The sequence below is a fragment of the Cyrtonyx montezumae genome, unplaced genomic scaffold (assembly GCF_038088225.1).
Source record: "Cyrtonyx montezumae isolate F1298 unplaced genomic scaffold, pur_monq_1.0 scaffold_23, whole genome shotgun sequence".
In the NCBI taxonomy this organism is placed as follows: Eukaryota; Metazoa; Chordata; class Aves; order Galliformes; family Odontophoridae; genus Cyrtonyx; species Cyrtonyx montezumae.
The window spans coordinates 10,382,706-10,400,041 of NW_027071970.1; the positions used below are offsets into that span (position 1 = coordinate 10,382,706).

General features: G+C 44.8%; 2 protein-coding genes across 2 annotated transcripts; both read left to right on the plus strand.

The window, feature by feature from the left end:
- On the plus strand, positions 1-4,457 carry ARPC3 (actin related protein 2/3 complex subunit 3). Its single transcript, XM_065739179.1, has 7 exons — positions 1-87; positions 1,264-1,363; positions 2,105-2,181; positions 2,320-2,388; positions 2,644-2,770; positions 3,261-3,355; positions 4,003-4,457. The coding sequence occupies exons 1-7, from the start codon at positions 82-84 to the stop codon at positions 4,063-4,065; spliced, it is 537 nt and encodes a 178-aa protein (XP_065595251.1). The 5' UTR covers positions 1-81; the 3' UTR covers positions 4,066-4,457.
- Positions 4,458-5,118: 661 nt separating this feature from the next.
- Positions 5,119-10,912, plus strand: ANAPC7 (anaphase promoting complex subunit 7). Its single transcript, XM_065739180.1, has 11 exons — positions 5,119-5,336; positions 5,528-5,714; positions 6,319-6,438; positions 6,946-7,057; positions 7,279-7,432; positions 7,537-7,679; positions 8,035-8,152; positions 8,548-8,744; positions 9,456-9,680; positions 9,965-10,115; positions 10,416-10,912. The coding sequence occupies exons 1-11, from the start codon at positions 5,236-5,238 to the stop codon at positions 10,603-10,605; spliced, it is 1,698 nt and encodes a 565-aa protein (XP_065595252.1). The 5' UTR covers positions 5,119-5,235; the 3' UTR covers positions 10,606-10,912.
- Positions 10,913-17,336: the final 6,424 nt, after the last annotated feature.

Genomic DNA, 17,336 nt, shown 5'->3' on the forward strand with positions numbered 1-17,336 from the left:
CTCATTTCCTGGAGGAAGAGGAAGGTTCGCTACGAGCTCAGCCCCGCTGCCCTCGCACCGAGCTGCGCCCTGCCCTTCGCCATGCCGGTGAGGGGAGCGGGGCAGGGGGAGGGAAGGGGCCGGGCTGGGGGCGGCTGCGCGGGTGGGAGAGCGGCTGTATTCGGGAGCCGCGCACGGAGCAGCGGCTCGGTGTGGTGGGAGGATGCCGCCTTCCTCTTTCTTCCTCTTTTTCTCCCCTCCTGGCCTCACAGCGGCAGGGCTGCGTGATGTGACGGGTCCCTTTTGTGTGTGCGTGTGATAAGCCTGCTTTTAGTTATTAATTAGTTACTTGCTATTACTAGACGTGAAGTTAACATATCTGCCCGCAGTGCGCAGGGACACGCACAGCTCCAGCAGTGCTCACAGCCCCGTCCCCTGACCTTGGATGTCTGCAAGGATGGGGCAGTACCACCTCTCTGCGCACCCTGTGCCACTGCCTCACCACCCTCAGTGTGAAAACTTCATCCTCACACACAGTCTGGATCTCCCTTCTTTACTTTGAAACCTTTTCCCCTTGTCCTAACACACAGACACCACTAAAGATTCTGTCCTCTTCCTTCACACAGCCCCGTTAGATATTGACAGGCCTCTCTCAGCTCTACCCAGAGCCTCTTCCTCTCCAGGCTGCAGAGCCTGGGCTCTTCCATCATCCCTGACATGCACGGTTCCAGGATGGTGCTTTTGTGGTTATCACCAAAATGGTGCTGAGTTACAAAGGCCTAATTAAAAAACAGCCATTGTATCTGCAAGGAAAGGTTGCTGGAGGTATACTAAGAAGTAAAACTCTGATTTGTGTTTGATGTATGTAGGGTAAATAATCTCCAAGGATGGTACTCAAAAATAGTATAGAAGATAGTATATTTCTGTAGGTCTACATAGATGGTACACAGATAGTAAGCAAAAAGAAGGTGGCTCGCCTTTAGGATGATAAAGGCTCACTGTGGACTCCACATGGGAGGGATCTCCGAGAAGAGATCCTTCCCTGGTGGTGGTCAGCCCTTAAATGGGGTTTGGGAGAGGTGGAGCCAGGCTCCACCCCTTCCAGTCACACAGGTATATCACCTCCACCTGTGCCCCTGTGGCTGACTGGTGCTCACCTCAGGTGACCAATCAGTGGTTCAGGCCCTGATTCAACAGTTCCCATACAATGTGTCTGTGCTGCCAGCAGGATGCTGGAAGGGCTCTCCTCAGCAGCAATGATAATCAGCCTTCTCCCATCTCTAGGCTTACCATTCAACTCTAATGGACTCGGATACCAAGCTAGTGGGGAACATGGCACTGTTACCCATCAGAAGTCAGTTCAAAGGCCCAGCACCTCGAGAAAGTAAGTTTACAAGAATCTATGAAAAGCCCATTGTGTTTTGCTGGTCATCATTTTTCAGTTTGCTCCAGACCAGGCCTACTAAGACAGAGCAGAAAAGTCATGGTTTAGAAATTGAATGTTTTAGAGAGGAAGACAGAGCTTTCAGATACCAAATCGGTGCAAACCACAGAAAATAATGATCCTATGGCTGTTATCTGGAGCAGCTCCAGGTAATTCAGTTGCTTTAGCAATTAACACTGCCTACAGATGCTATTTTCACACTTCCTCCTGTGCCTCAGTGTGCTTTTCAGCAGGCTGTGAGGAGGACGTGCTGGTGTGAACCCTCTGCTGTCAGAGGAAGCTGAGGTTTAGCTGCAGAACTCAGCCTTGGGGAAGTGGCTGAGGACACTCTGCTGCTCTGAAGAGTGAGGAAGGAGATTGTCTACACCATAGGGCAGCAAAAGTCTAACCTTTAGGGTTGGACATCTCAGTACTGAAGGATTTTGCAGGCAACCTACAATGAGTTCCCCTTTGGCACACGGAGTTGAACTTCCCAGGCATGGCATCCCCCAGTAGTGTGGTGATGCAGTTTGAAAAAGGAAATATTTTGGAATTCAAGCACGTTTGTAGATAGAAAGTGAAAGTTGCAAGTTGTCGCTATGTAATCTACTCTCTTCCTTTTCTCATTGTTCTCTTCAAAAAAAAAAAAAACGTTGTTTGATTGTGATGCGCTGCTTAATTTTGGTTTTCTGTTTTTTTTAGCTAAAGATACAGACATTATAGATGAAGCAATCTACTACTTCAAAGCTAATGTTTTCTTCAAAAATTATGAAATAAAGGTATTTTTTTTAGTAGTTTCTTTCTTTTGAGGAAAATGTTGCCACAAATGAATTCATTCCTGTTTCAAATTGTTCCCAGTTCCTTGAAGTCTCCTGTAGTCTAACAGGCTGGGCTCTGTGCTTGCTCTTATTTTGCAGAACGAGGCTGACAGAACACTGATCTACATAACTCTCTATATTTCTGAGTGCTTAAAAAAGCTGCAAAAGGTAAGGAGGGAAACTGAGTCTGTTCTGGGGATTGTACTCAGGAGACTGTCTGCTGATACTCGCCTCTAAAGGCACAACAAATACTGTTCTCTGCAATCCCAGTTGTTGGAACCAGAATGTTTGAGGCTGTGGATCTGCGCAGAGAAATTGCGTTGCTGTTCTCAAAGAGAGTTTATGTTCTAGTAGTTGTTAAAGTATTTGAGTCTAGTGTTTTTGTTTGTAACTTTTAATCAATTGTTTGGTTGGGTCTTTCAGTGCAACTCCAAAGGCCAAGGAGAGAAAGAGATGTACACACTAGGAATCACTAATTTCCCAATCCCTGGGGAACCTGGCTTTCCACTTAATGCCATTTATGCCAAACCTACCAACAAGCAGGAGGAAGGTAAGGCTTAATGAAGAACTCTGAAGACTTCCTTTGGTCTGTACTTTACCAGCTACATTTCTGTGACTAGAAAACTGACCCTCTTCTGAGGGCTTCTGAGTTTAAGGGCCTGATGACTCCCCCCAGTCCACAGATCCAACAGAACAAAGCAGTCAGGGTCTGAGTCTGCCTCTTGCATCAGCTTAATTTCTAGATAGATTCTATTATTCTATTACAGAGACCAATTCAGCTCCTGCACTGGCAAAGAGGAAGCCCACAACAATGGGCAAAGGCTTAATAGAAAGAAGAAAACAGTTTGGATGATCCTTTTTACTGATGCAAAATTCATTTAAAGAAAATATAAGTATGGCTGTGAATTGAACAATTAGCCAGTCAACAAGGGCCTACAGCTGTGAAAGCTCACACTTCCTGCTTTAAGCAGTGATGTCCAATGCTTCCATACTAAATTTAGTTTAACTTGATGTTGTTTTGCACGTGTGCTGCATTTCAGAGGTGATGAGAGCCTATCTGCAGCAGCTCAGGCAAGAAACTGGTCTTCGACTTTGTGAAAAAGTATTTGATCCTCAGAGTGACAAGCCTAGTAAGGTAAGAATTTGGTCTGATCATCACAGATTTAATGAGAGGCTTGGTCAGTTTTTTCAAAACACGGAGAGAAGTAAGAAGCAGGTGAGGGTTCAGATGTGGGTAACTCTGAAGCAGGCTTCCCTGGTTTTAGCAGGCTAGCAAAACAGAGGACTGCCAGTTATCAATGAATTTCATCTGTAAACCTGTTAAGGCACCAAATTCCAATTCAAGCTACTTTAAAAAGCAGGGCAGTAATAAGCAGTTCTGGTTTAAATCTTCAAAGTATTTTCACATCTGCTGTTGGCTAGGGACTGTTTTCAAATAGAAAATCATAGGCATGAGAGATGCTGTTCATCTTCCCAGGCAGTTCTGATCTCATGCTTCTTTGAAGTAGACCATTTTGCCTTTTATCTGGATTTTAAGAACTAGCCAGTCCATGCACAAATTGCACATGAAGCATAAGACCAGGAGATAAATGTTCGCATTTAATATTGCAATCATTCAGGCTAATTTAGTTTCAAAGGCAAAGCTTTCTGATGCAGCCCCTGTTCATTGTTATACTGCAGTAAATATACTGGAATAGGTAGTAAGCATACTTTGAAGTCACAGTTTTGTTTATAAGATGGAAACTTCCTTTGCCTGTTTTCTGATTATGTTTTCTCCTGCAGTGGTGGATCTGCTTTGTGAAGAGACAGTTCATGAACAAGAGCCTGTCAGGACCTGGGCAGTGAACAGGCAAAGCAGCAACAACACGAAACATTTCCACAGCAAGGTGTACAAAATATTTTGCCTTTGTTTTGGATACATTTTGTACCAAGAAAAAAAAAGTTTATGAAGAAAAAAGTCAAATGAGGGGAGGAGGGAGGTAAAGTGAAAAGATCATTTGAGTACTGTAAACAAGTATTATTAAGCTGGTGCTTAATAAACAATTCCTAACATACTGTTTCAGATGCAGGCTGCTTTATTATTTACAGCTAGCATTTAAAGCAGGGCTTTTGTTTGAAGAGATGTTTGTGCATGGAGTGGTATGTATTTGCTCTGCTGGCTAGAGTCTCAGTATCACATGTTAAGTGCAGTGTTTTTGCTTTTTTTTTTCTCCTTAATAAACTTAGCTTGTAATTAATGTGATAACTGCTTTATGTCTCATGGCTAGCTTTCAAAGAATAAAAACTTTTGGAGGCCATTGTGATACAGCACTGGCAAAGACTGCATTTGTTTTGAGGACCTGCTGGTCTGAGTTCATTTTGTCTCCTTGCTGGCAATGCTTTCGCCGCCACCACACAGCACTAACTTGCTTTTTGTGGTACTTCACTGAAAGAAAAAAATCCTGACACAACCGTTTCATCTCGTTATTGCTGTGCAGGATTTCTCTCCTGTGCGAGGTACTGTGTACCTCGTAGTTCACAGCTGCACCGCTGAGGCACTTCCCCTGACGGTGGGCCAGAAGCAACCTCGGCTTTGAAGGGCCTTCCTCCTTAGCTGTCATTATTTTATGGGCTTTGCCACCTCTCACGACCGCTGCAGCCCTCAGATAGTGAAATCTAATGAGAAAGGCATCCCAGGCTCAAGGGCAGCGCAGATAAAAGGGGCAAACTTTTCATTCAAAAGTCAAAATAAAACGCTGGACAGGGAAGGACCACCTCGAGCAGCGCTACCGCCGGCATTAACCACCTCCCGCCCACAGCACCACTGAGGAAATGCGCCACTGCGCACGCGCGCGGGGCTATCGGGGTCCTCGCGGAGCGCGTGGGGCTGCCCGCCGCGCGCCTGTTCCGCCGTCAGGGCGGCGTTAGGGCAGCCGCGCGAGGCCCCCGCCTTGGCGCCATTTTGGAGTAGTGTGGTGCGGTCCGTTGGGCGCCGCTTTCCTAGTTTTCTTCAGTCCCTTCAGCCCTTCCTCCGCCATGAGTGTGGTGGAGCACGTACGGGAGATGGCCTCCGCCGGGCTCCACTCGAACGTGCGACTCCTCAGCGGGCTTCTCCTGACGATGAGCGGCAACAACCCGTGAGTGGCCCGCCCGCCTGCTCTGATAGGACCGGGATCGGGAAAGGGCTCCTTCCCTGCGGGGAGCTGTGCTGTGCCCGCGTAGCAAAGCGGCAGCAGCAGCTCAGAGTTGAAGCTGGACGGATAACTTTGGGTCTGTCTTTGTTTCTTTAGGCTGTTAGCTGATCTCATTCTGCCCGCATCTTTTCTAGGGAGCTGTTTTCACCATCTCAGAAGTACCAGCTCCTCGTGTACCACGCAGACTCTCTTTTCCATGATAAAGAATATAGAAATGCTGTAAGCAAGTACACGATGGCCTTGCAGCAGAAAAAGGCGTTGAGTAAAACTTCAAAAGTAAGGCCTTCTACTGGGAATGCTGCTTCAACTCCCCAAAGCCAGGTATCTGAAGTCTGACAGTGATCGTGCATCTCCCTGCCCTTCAGTTAATGTTGCTGATTTAGCATTGTAGCTTTAGACTGTGGATTATTTTAGTTTTTGTATGCATAATTCATTGTTTTGGTAGACAGGAGCAATGTGAGCCAACAGCAGGGTGTATTTTCACCTTTCTTGCACTAGATATTTTTAACCTATTCTGAGCATAGAATGAGAACAACTTATTTTTTCTAGTGTGACTATAATGTTGTAATGCTGCAATGCTATAGTATGATGGAAAGTATAGTAATAGCAGAGTGCACAACCATAGTCTGCAGTAAATGAGAACAAACCCCAGTGCAGCAGCCGTGGAAGCAGAAAAAAAGGAAGAAAAATCTGCTTACCTTTAGAAGAACCCCAGGGAGATACCCTCACCTCCCCTGTCAGCCCTTAAATGAGGTCTGGGAAGGGGTGGATCCTGGCTCCACCTCTCCTGGTCACTCAGTTGCATGGCTTGCACCTGAGCTCCCCAGGGTTGTCTCTCACTCAGGGTTGTCACTCATTCACTGCTTTGGGTCATGACTTAGCATTTCCACTACAGTTTTTCTTTAATATTTGTATTTTATTTCAGTGCTTACCATCTGAAATCGAAGTAAAATATAAAATGGCTGAATGTTACACAATGCTGAAGCAAGATAAAGATGCCATTGCCATTCTGGATGGGATTCCTTCCAGACAGAGGACCCCAAAGGTTTGTCACCAGCGCTTGCTCAGGAGATAGAAGAAAAGGTTGAGGAAAGCAAACCTTTACAATCTATATACACTAGAATAATAAAAGATTGTAGTGAGACCCAGCTGGTTGGACTGTGCAGAGCTTGAATCCTTTCTGTTCTTTTATCAATCATGACTTTATTTAGAAGCTAAATGGAAACATTCTCTGCCTTCCTTCTCTTAAGCACTTCCATTGATATGGGGAGATCAACTGAAAGAACATTAGTGCAGTGGATATACAGGTTCTTCTCGTCATCACACTTAAGCATTTGCCCATTTTTTGATGCCACATTGCTGAGATGTACAGATGTACTATGTCAGTTAAAAAATGTGAATTTTATATTTGGACTCACTAGTCTTATTTTTATTTTATAATACATTGGTAGGTTATAGTGATCTCAGAACTACTCAGAAGGGAGGGAGACAGCATGCCTGAGGACAAAGTTGTCTTTTTCTTAGTGAGAACTTCTCCTTTTTGATATTGCAGATCAATATGATGCTGGCAAATCTGTACAAGAAAGCAGGTCAGGAACGCTCATCTGTTACAAGCTACAAGGAAGTACTGAGGCAGTGCCCATTAGCACTTGATGCCATACTAGGTAGGTTTTTCCACCCTGTTAAGTGCATCTGCTCTAAGAAGCATTATAATTTGAAGCGTGTTTGAGACTAGGTAATTGACTGCCATTTCTGTGTAATATTTAATGCTGACAGATTTAATGCACGTTATACATTTGTGACAAGCTGCTCTCTAGTCTTCAGATAATTTGTAATAATGGTGATTTAAATTGTTTTTTGTTATTTTTAATACCTCTCTGAACAGGTTTGCTCTCGCTGTCAGTGAAAGGTGCAGAAGTGGCTTCCATGACAATAAATATCATTCAGAGCATTCCGAACTTGGACTGGCTCTCAGTGTGGATCAAGGCATATGCTTTTGTGCATACTGGAGATAACACTAGAGCAATCAATACAATTTGGTAAGAGTTGAAAGAGCACAGTGTAATCATATAGCATAAAATATTTATTTATTGTTACTTTAGTATCATTACATATGAATAACAGCATTTCGTTTCTCTTAAAGCTCTTTAGAGAAAAAGTCACTGCTGAGAGATAATGTAGATCTACTGGGGAGCTTGGCAGACCTGTATTTCAGAGCTGGGGATAATAAAAACTCCATTCTAAAATTCGAACAAGCCCAAATGCTGGATCCTTACCTAATAAAAGGTGAGTATATTGTAAAGGAAAGTTTACCTAGGGTCATGATGTGATAAATTAAGTTAGAGTAGCAGATATATGCCAACAAATACTGAGTGGACTGTTGAGTGTAGTTGTAGCTGTCTTTCAGTGCAGGGTTTACATTCAGAGACTGTGTACATTGAGCAGTCCCTGGTAGTTAGGCAGTTCAAGTGATTGCGTTGCAAGTTATTTAAAATGGCAGTTGTCTGGAAGGTGACATATCTGTTTATGTGGTTTGCCAAACAAACATATATTAGGAATAATTTAGTTAGGAAGTCTGAATTTACTGTAGTGAATGAGCTTTCTGTTTCTTGATGATTGACCTTCAGACTTTTCACCTTAGGAATGGATGTGTATGGTTATTTGTTGGCACGAGAAGGTCGACTGGAGGATGTAGAAAACTTAGGCTGCCGTCTCTTCAATATTTCAGATCAACATGCAGAGCCCTGGGTGGTGTCTGGGTACGATGCTCTCTTTCCTTTCTTGCCTTGACTCTTAATTTGCTGTGTGGGGTAATTACAGCTGACAGTGAAACCAGCTGCTTTGTCCTGTTCCAGGGTAACTAACTAGCCATGAATATGTATTTTGGTTGTTCACTTTAAGTCTGTTTGAATTGCTATACTTTTGCAACAGCAGTGATGCATTAAATAGCTGTGATGGTTAATACTCATATTGGTGGGTTTTTTTGTTTGCTTTCCAGCTTTAGAGGTGTTTGTTTTTACACAGATGTGTATTTTTAACTGCTGAACTTTTTGTGTTTCAAGTTGCTTGCAGTGTGTTTCTTCCCTCTCTCTTTTAAGTCTCTGTGAACGTACACGGGCAGTACACGTTTACAATCCATCTTGTCTTTCCATAGGTGTCATAGTTTTTATAGTAAACGATACTCCCGTGCCTTATATTTAGGAGCCAAAGCTATCCAGCTTAATAGCAATAGTGTTCAAGCTCTGCTGCTGAAAGGAGCTGCCCTGAGGAATATGGGCCGAGTGCAGGAGGCAATCATACACTTCCGTGAAGCGATCCGCCTCGCGCCGTGCAGGTTGGACTGCTACGAGGGTGAGTGAAGCAAGCTACTCAGCCTGCAGCAGTGCTGTGTTAATGACTTCTTACTAAGAAAGAGAGCAGATGAGTTCTTTTCCCCACTGACTTTCTAGCACGTGAATGATTTTTACCCAAAGAACTTTAAAGTGTTGGAAGTAGTAGACAAGAGGCACCAGAGAATGCGTGCATCTGCAAGAATGATTTTCCAAAAAGTTGTTTGTTTTTGAGTGGCTTTATCTGAGTGTAAACAAACTTGGGTGTTTTGAGCTGATCGGTTTTGGATGATGACACTCAGTGTATGGTTAGTGATACCAGGAGCTTCATCTTGTCCTGTCTCCTAAGTAGGAGCAAGTTTAAATGGTAAGTGGCTGAGAAGGAGAAATACTCGTGTGTTCAGAGGAGTAAGTGTTTTATTGTGAAGTTGCATTAAACTTAGCAAAATTAAAAGCCTCAGAAGATACACAGTATTAAATAAAAATGGATGATATGGTTCCGACGTACTGTTTATTGGCAGTCTTAGGAATTGCTTGTAGAATGTTTCCAACTCCTAGCAACAGGTACGTCTGGAGATTCACTATGGTATGTAGTTTGCCTGCCTAGAACTGCTCTGCTGTCCTCTTGATCCACTGTTACCATTTTGCATGGTGACCAAGAACAAATAATTGAGGAGGGGTGATTGACTGCAGTACTAAAAGAGCCTGAAATGCTTTTCTTTTTTCTGATCAGGTCTCATTGAGTGTTACCTCGCATCTAACAGTATCCGGGAAGCTATGGTTATGGCAAACAATGTGTATAAAACTCTGGGAGCAAATGCACAGACACTCACTCTGCTGGCAACAGTCTGCCTTGAAGACCCAGTGACACAGGAGAAAGCAAAAACATTACTGGACAAAGCACTGACACAAAGACCTGATTACATTAAAGCTGTGGTAAAGAAAGCAGAACTTCTTAGTAAGTTCCTTTTTTTCATGTCCATCTCAGCACAGAAATTAATTTTACCTACCAGCTGACATTAAGGCAGCACATAAAAACATGGCATATGAAATGTTTTGCCTTGAAAGTGTGTATGTTAATGAGTGTAGCAGTCATTGCTTACAAGAAGTGTGTTACTGCCATCCTTCATCCTGACAGCTCTGAGGGAAGAAAGGCTTTTGTGTTGTGATTGCTCTTAGTGTACAGTCTGCTTACAGATTGATTGAAACTATTAATTAAAACTTAGCTTTGCAAATAAACAGGTAGAGAGCAGAAGTATGAGGATGGAATTGCTTTGCTGAGGAATGCACTGGCTAATCAGAGTGACTGTGTTCTGCATCGAATCCTGGGAGACTTCCTCGTGGCTGTCAATGAATACCAGGAAGCAATGGACCAGTACAGCATTGCCCTAAGGTAAGCCAGCAACCCAAGACTGGAGTGTACACATAGAGAAGAATAACTGACCAAGTAAAAAGTTGTATGTGATAATGTTTAATGTGATAATGCACTTAGAAAAGTGCATTCTTGAGGCTCACAATGATGAGAATGTAATACCTGGTGCTATTGTCAGGTGCAGTTGCAGCTACTATGCTGACATTGCTGGTGGTGCTGAATGGGAAGTGCAGAAAACAAGGCAGTATGCCTTTATGGTTATGCTACAAACATAAGAGAAATAAGTAGGTTTAAGGCAATACTTTCTTTTCTTCCCTTCAGCTTGGACCCAAATGATCAGAAGTCACTAGAAGGAATGCAGAAAATGGAAAAAGAGGAAAGTCCAACAGATGCAACCCAGGAAGAAGATGTGGATGATATGGAGGGAAGTGGAGAGGAGGGAGACTTGGAAGGCAGCGACAGTGAGGCAGCCCAGTGGGCAGATCAGGAGCAGTGGTTTGGCATGCAGTGATGGCCTCTCTTCCCAGTGCTTGGTGTGGCACACAAACGTAGCACTAGGGCCATTCTTTTCTGAACTCTGATTTTTGCAGGAACAGAAGACTTTTTTTTTTATTTAATAGACTGGAACCATTTAATAGTTCTATGCATCTCAATGCCATGAAGATTCTTGATGCTTCTTATTTATTAATTGTGAGGTATTAACTGCAGTGGAAGTTACTTGTAACTTCCAGTTAAGAAAAAACAAAACAACCCACTAAAACCAAAAGCATTAAGAGTGTAAGGTTTCTAAAAGCCTGTTGTTTTTGATGGAAGCTGTTTGTGTTCAGGGCTGAGTGTGCTTTACCAATTTGTAAATAGCATTTTGTTATACCTTTGTCTTACTCCCTCGTTTGCATGCTTGGGTGTGAGTTGGGCTCACACTCCTGTTGAAGTCTCAAGGAGTCACTTGGCTGTGCTGAAAGCAGCACCTTTCTCTTGCTGTGTTGGTTCAATGACTCTCTTTTTATAAGGCACTGCACGTGGTGTAAGAAGGCTGGCACCCCAGCAGCTCAGACCTAGAGGACACTTTTGTAGTCTGTTCATTTACGTGTATAGAGTCAAACCAATCCTCACTAAGCCTTATAACCTGTGCACGTGAGCATTTATTTTTAAATGCCATTTAGTTTTACTTCAACACATCACTAAAGGGTTTTACAGCAGTGTCTCAAGTCTCAAAGCATTTCACATTCTGCATACAGCAGGTATAAAAACCCATCCTGTTCCACCTGCATTGCTGTAAAAATGTTAAAATGTACAAAGATGTATTGTCTTGTTTTTCTCATGTATATATACTTTTGTTTGACAGCATTTGAATGTGTTTTCTCTTCAGCATCATCTCTACAAGGTTGATCTTTGCATAATCTAGAAATGGTTTCAGTTCCATAGGCTTGATGTACAGGAAGAGGAATCACTTTGTGCTGTTACATTACCATTACCATTTCCTGGAACATCTTTTTATGCTGCTGATTTAATTCCTTTTGTATTTATTCTGTTCCCACAGTTATGCAGGAGCAGACAGACCTTAATGCAGGGATAAAAAGCAGTTCAGAGTAGCAGCTAACAGACAAATACCTGTTTTGTACCAATACCTGACATGGAAAACATCCCCTCACTGCAGGAGTACAGTGCTGAGAAGGGTAAAAGCTCTTCCTCTGTGTGTTATATGAGTTACAAAAATGCACAGCACTGATGACTCCTATTACAGGCTATTCTTGAGTTATTTTTCCTATGTCACATCCTCACAAAGGAGTCTTAATATTTTAGACATTTAAAAACAAGCAGAAGAGCTGAGTGTCTGTTCTCTCTGGAATCCTGGGGGCTTTAGACTTCCAGAGTATTACACTGAGTTATGCTTACTTGAAGACCATACAGAAAGACCAGAAAAGCACGTGCTGCTACCCTGGTGGTTGAATTGGTGTAATTTGTGACTGTCCTTTAATTAAATAAATACACCAGAATGCTTTATTTCAGTTCAGTGAACACTGCATTCTGGTGTCTAGGGACCAGAACCTTCTTTAAACGAAGGCTCTGACTGTTCACAGCCCTGCTGCCTGATGCAGTGAGCAGCTTTCAGCTCATTGCTGATTTTCTGTAGCAGGAAGAAATACAGACTTACCAGCAAATTGAAACCATCTTTTTTTTTTTTCCCCCTTTAGGCTCAAGCTTTCCTCAAACTGTATTCCATATCTGAAAGGCAGGTAGGGCCAGCAGCTTTTCAAAGTTACTTCAGCCCTTCCCCCTGGACCAAATAACAGGCTTCTTAACATCAATAGGACTACTCATTTGATGAGAGAAGTGAACGAGGTACGTGGCGCACAGTTTGTGAGCTGTTGGCTGTTTTAGTCTAAAGATTCCTTGAAATTGATCACTGGTGGAAACCACTGGTCAGAAGCACTCCTCTGAAACAGCATTTACATAGAACAGGAAACACAAGAGCCACATTACTGACTCATCCTGTGGTGTGTCTGAAGATAATGTGATCAAGTGAAGCCGAGTGGGCTCTTAAAAAAACCAAAACTGCAAAGTATCAGCAGGCTTACGTGCAACTTCAGCAAACAAGTTCAGGTACACCTAAGAACACCTTAGGATAGCTGTCAAAACAGAGTTGTACCCTTGCTGCCTTGTTTTCCTCAGAACTCTGCTCCTTACTGAAAGTTTCAGTCAAGCACCACATAGACAGCACTCTAATGTGAGAGAGTGCAGTGATAGGGTGGTGAAAGAGAACAAACCCCAGTGCAGCAGCTGTGGAAGCAGAAACAAAGAAAGAAAATCTGCTTACCTCTAAAGGCCTCCAGCAGAGATGCCCTCACCTCCACTGCCAGCCCTTAAATGAGGTCTGGGAGGGGGTGGATCCTGGCTCCACCCATCCCCATCACTCAGGTACATGGCATGCACCTGAGCTGCCCTGGGTTGTCCCTGCCTTCCCACCAGGTGCTGCATCACTGCTTCAGCTGTGACTCAGCATTTCTGCTACAAGTACCTACAGAAATGTTTACAATACAGTTAATAGCTTGTTAATATTTGCTATTGGCAAGCGACTGAGGAACTTCAACGCTACACGTGCTGAATGCATTTGATATTGTGTACGTAGATGTACTTTGCACCAGCTTCAGAAATCTAAAGGGATTCTTGTCTATCAGCAAGCTTTCATTAATGCTTTAATCACAGAATATTAGCTCCAGATTTGCATAGATTTCATGCACTCAACTTCGTTTACTGGTTTTCTAGTCTAGGGAGCAGAACAAGTAGTCCCTAATAAACAGCTGACCTCATTTTGTCCATCAGTCATGTGCTGTGCACCCTAGAAATGGAGATAGTAACGCCAAGAAGCAGCGTTCCATCTGCTGCATCTGTGGTGGAAGCTTCCAGAAGTGAAGCAGTTCTTAGGTGACACCAAAAAGCAGTTGACATCCAGCTGCGGGTGGGGTTGTGTAAGGATAAAGGAACTGTGTGCCTGAAATCCTGACAGCTGTGTTTGACTTTTAAATCACAGATGTCACTAGCAGGTTTTGAATTCTGTCTTGTTTCATGATAGGAAAGATACAGAAGTGATGTTAGGGACAGCTTGTTCAAACCTAAGGTCCTTATATAGACTTGTATCAGCTGAAAGTCTTAATTTACCAGAACCTAAAAGCGTTGGGCATTGGTGATGTGGCTCATGAGGTACAGGCTGCAGCACATGGCTTGGCTGTGCTTTCTGTGATGTGCTGCTAACACCTGAAGTACTGACAGCACTTCTAACTCTGATTTCTACATCTTGAGAATCCAAGAATTGTGAAGCAGAGGCGATAGGAGGAGCTGAGGACCGAGGGAAGTGTTCCTGTCTGTCTGAACTGCCTTTTCCTCTTACATCAGTGCTGATAATGGAGATAGTTTTGGATTGACTAGGGCTTTTATTTTCCTTCGGGTGATTGTTTCCCTCGATGGGCCTGGTTTTTTGCACCGATCCTTCTGTCCTTTTCAGGAGCTCAGTGATGCAGAAATGGATCCCTCCAGGACAGAGGCAAGGAGTGTTTTTTAATTCAGATCTGTACATCAGGAACCTCACTGCTGTTTTTAATCCCAAACTGTTTGCACACATCAGTATTTTGACAGGATGACAAAGAAAAAAGGAAAAGGAAGCTCATCTCCAAACTCCTGAAGTCCTTTGCCTCTCCTGGGAGATGGGACGTTGGGATCTCAGCTGTAAGGAAATCTTGAGGGTTACGTCTGCTCTTGTAACTCCAAGTTGTGGAGGAGTATTGCAGCTATGTATCTCTCAGGAACTGATTCCTGAACAATTGCAGTGTTCACACTCCTCTCCCACCCATCTTTATCTTTCCAACTCTGCAAAGCTTTTCCCCTTTGTGCTTTATTTGCTTCAGGGCCCTGCAAAAGGTTTGTCAGCTCGAGTGTGCCGAGGAGGAGGGGCTGGGAGCTGTGCTGCCCTGGAATTGCTGCTCTGGAATTGCTGTGGTTAAGGCTGTGGTGAAACATCTCAATGAGGAGTGAACTCTTCATGCGGGAAATTTCAGCCTCACAATTTCCTGTGCCTGTGCATTAAGTAAAGCTGCTCGGCTGCTCCGTGTCCATCACCGCTGATGAGAGCAGAAAGAACGGTGTGTTTTCACTTGCTGTGCTGAGCCGTGCACGCTTTGCTGACCTTAATGCTAATGGCTCTTTAATGCTCTGTGTGGAATGTGCAGGGGAAGCTTTCACTGCAGAGGGTCACTGACAGATGTTTATGTTGCAAAAGCCTCCGTTTAAAACAGCTTCTCTGCTCTGAACCATCTCCCAGGAGAGACAAAGGACTTCAGGAGCTTGGAGATGAGTTTCCTTTTCCTTCTCTTTGTCATCCTGTCAAAACACTGATGCGTGCAGACGGTTTGGGATTAACAGTGCTGTTTCTTGAGGGACATCTGCTGAACTGGCAGTGCTGCTCTGTGTCCTGCCTGCACCGTGGTGAACCAGTGTGTGGCATGGCAGGGAACAGTGACCTCCCATTCTGAAATTCGCCTTTGGACACTTCAGCTGTCTGTTCTTTTTTTTCAGCTGAGCACAGTGACTGCTTGTCCAGAGGAAAAAGGGAAGAAGCCCACATCCTGAGACTTGATTTAAATTTCTAAAACATTTACAGAGAACAGAAAGTCCAATGACATCAAAGTCTCCTGCCAGGCAGGCAGCAGCAGCACGCTTTGCTCAGCTCAGGGGGAGTTTGGTGACTTGGAATGTCCCATTTGGGCTCTCTGGGCTGGGAGAGCTCAGCAGTTGGCAGAGGGTGATGCTTACAATGGCAGTTGATCCAAGGCCTCGCTCCTGTGTTGTCCAGAGGGGCAGCACGTGGCCCTGCGTGTTGCTGCAGAGCTCGTTAAGGTGCCAGCCCTTTCCCTGAACTATCTGACAGATGGTTGTTGTTGTTCTGCCTTTAGCCTAGTATTTATTGTATAATATTTTGTGCTCTCCCTTGTCACGCTGCAGGGTTTGATGGGCTGAAGCTGGTAACTTGGCTTCGTCTTGTTGGAATACTAAGTAGTTTTCCAGGAAACTGAAGCACGATGACATCAGTCGAACGAGAGCAGCAGTCTGCAGATATGAATCTTCTTTATGCTGGGCTGTGTGCGCTGCAGGCCGTATGGTTCCTGAAATCAATGTTTGTAATGTCTGTGAGGAGGCCAGCACGGAGCTGCAGTCCGTGAGCGAGGAGCTTTGTCTGCCCTGGGGTCCCAGCAGTCGCACACAGCTGGAGGATGGACTCAACGTTTCCTGCTTAGCTCCGTCATCAAGGTGAGAAGGAGGCAACGACCTCCTGGGCTCTAAGCAGTTTCAGGGACCCACTAACACTCCAGCCCTGGAAATATTTGAGGTTTTGCAAAGACAGTTTAACCCTTCCTATGCTGAACTTTGCTTTCAGCTTTCGTTCTTGCTGCCTGAAAAGAGTGGACAGGAAACAGATTGGTTCAGCCTCCCTTGGTGCCATCGTCCACCATCCATGCAGTAAATTCTGATGCTTTTTGTGCTGCCTGGACTCTGCTCTCTGCTGCTGCTCTCCCTGGTGGGCTGTGAGTGTGTGTGCAGCCCTGGGCAGTCCTTGTGCCCACGCTGTGGGATGTTGTTAGCGGGGCTTTCATTGGGATGGAAGCGTCTTGGTGAGGGCTTCAAAGACAGATGGCAGCTGGCGAGGGGAGAGAGGAGCTGCTCATCCTGTTATGCTGTAAAAGCAGTGGGACAGCAGCTGTGTTTGTGGAAGGTTGGATGGCATTAGTGCTCCATCTGTCAGATAAAGGCGTGGGGTGAGGACTAACGAGAGGAACCTGAGGAGGTGCAGGAAGAGCTGAGCGTGGAGCTGCTCTTACCACACAGAGCTGAGTGTGCCAGAGAGGCCACATCAGCTGTGAGAGCAATTCCAAGAAGGGAAGAGCAGGGAGTGTGTGCTCCAGGGTCAGCATCAGCTCGAGAGAGGAATTTTCCAGGATTTTAGGTGCTTGAATTTCATTCCAGCACAGTTATTAGCTTTATTAGCTCTTTGCATCTTGTCACCAGCCAGCAGCAGCACCAGCCTTCCTCTGCTCCTTGTGCTGATCCAGAAGCAGTGCTGCATGCTCCTTGGGCACCATTTGGCACTCGGTGTACAACTCTGTGCTATTTTATTGTGGGATCTGATTGACAACAGTGGTAGAAATGTCTGCAGTGTTTCTCTGGGAGGCTCTGTAATCCTGGACAGCTTGTTAAAGCAGGCTCAGGGTGCTTTGGAAACTTGGCCTTGATTTCCGAGGTGCTGCAGTCTGTGTGCGTCCTCTGACAGACTGGGTCAATGCCACGGCAGTTTCCTCCTGGTTCTCATTTTGATGTGCAAAAGGTTTAGGAGATGCATTTCAGGGCAGTGTGGGTTTTGGCACGCAGAATGGAACGAGGCAGCGCTGCCTGCGTGGGGCTGAGGCTCCCAGCTTTGTTCTGTGGCCGTGGGTGTGTGGCTGTTGTGCCATCACTGAAGGTTCAGAGCTCAGTGGGATGTCCCAGGAAGAAGCTGACAGAGCCCACAGACGTGGGGCTCAGGGTTTGTGGTCGTACAGGATTCGGTGTAACTTGTCTCCTGAGACAAGCAGCATCCTCTGCTGTGTGGTCGGATGAGGAAAATCAGTACAGGGTTCTTGGGAGGTTTAGGAGTTGCATCATTGTAGGGTCTGGTCCTGGCATGGCAGCCACGCTGTGGGTTTGATGTGCCAG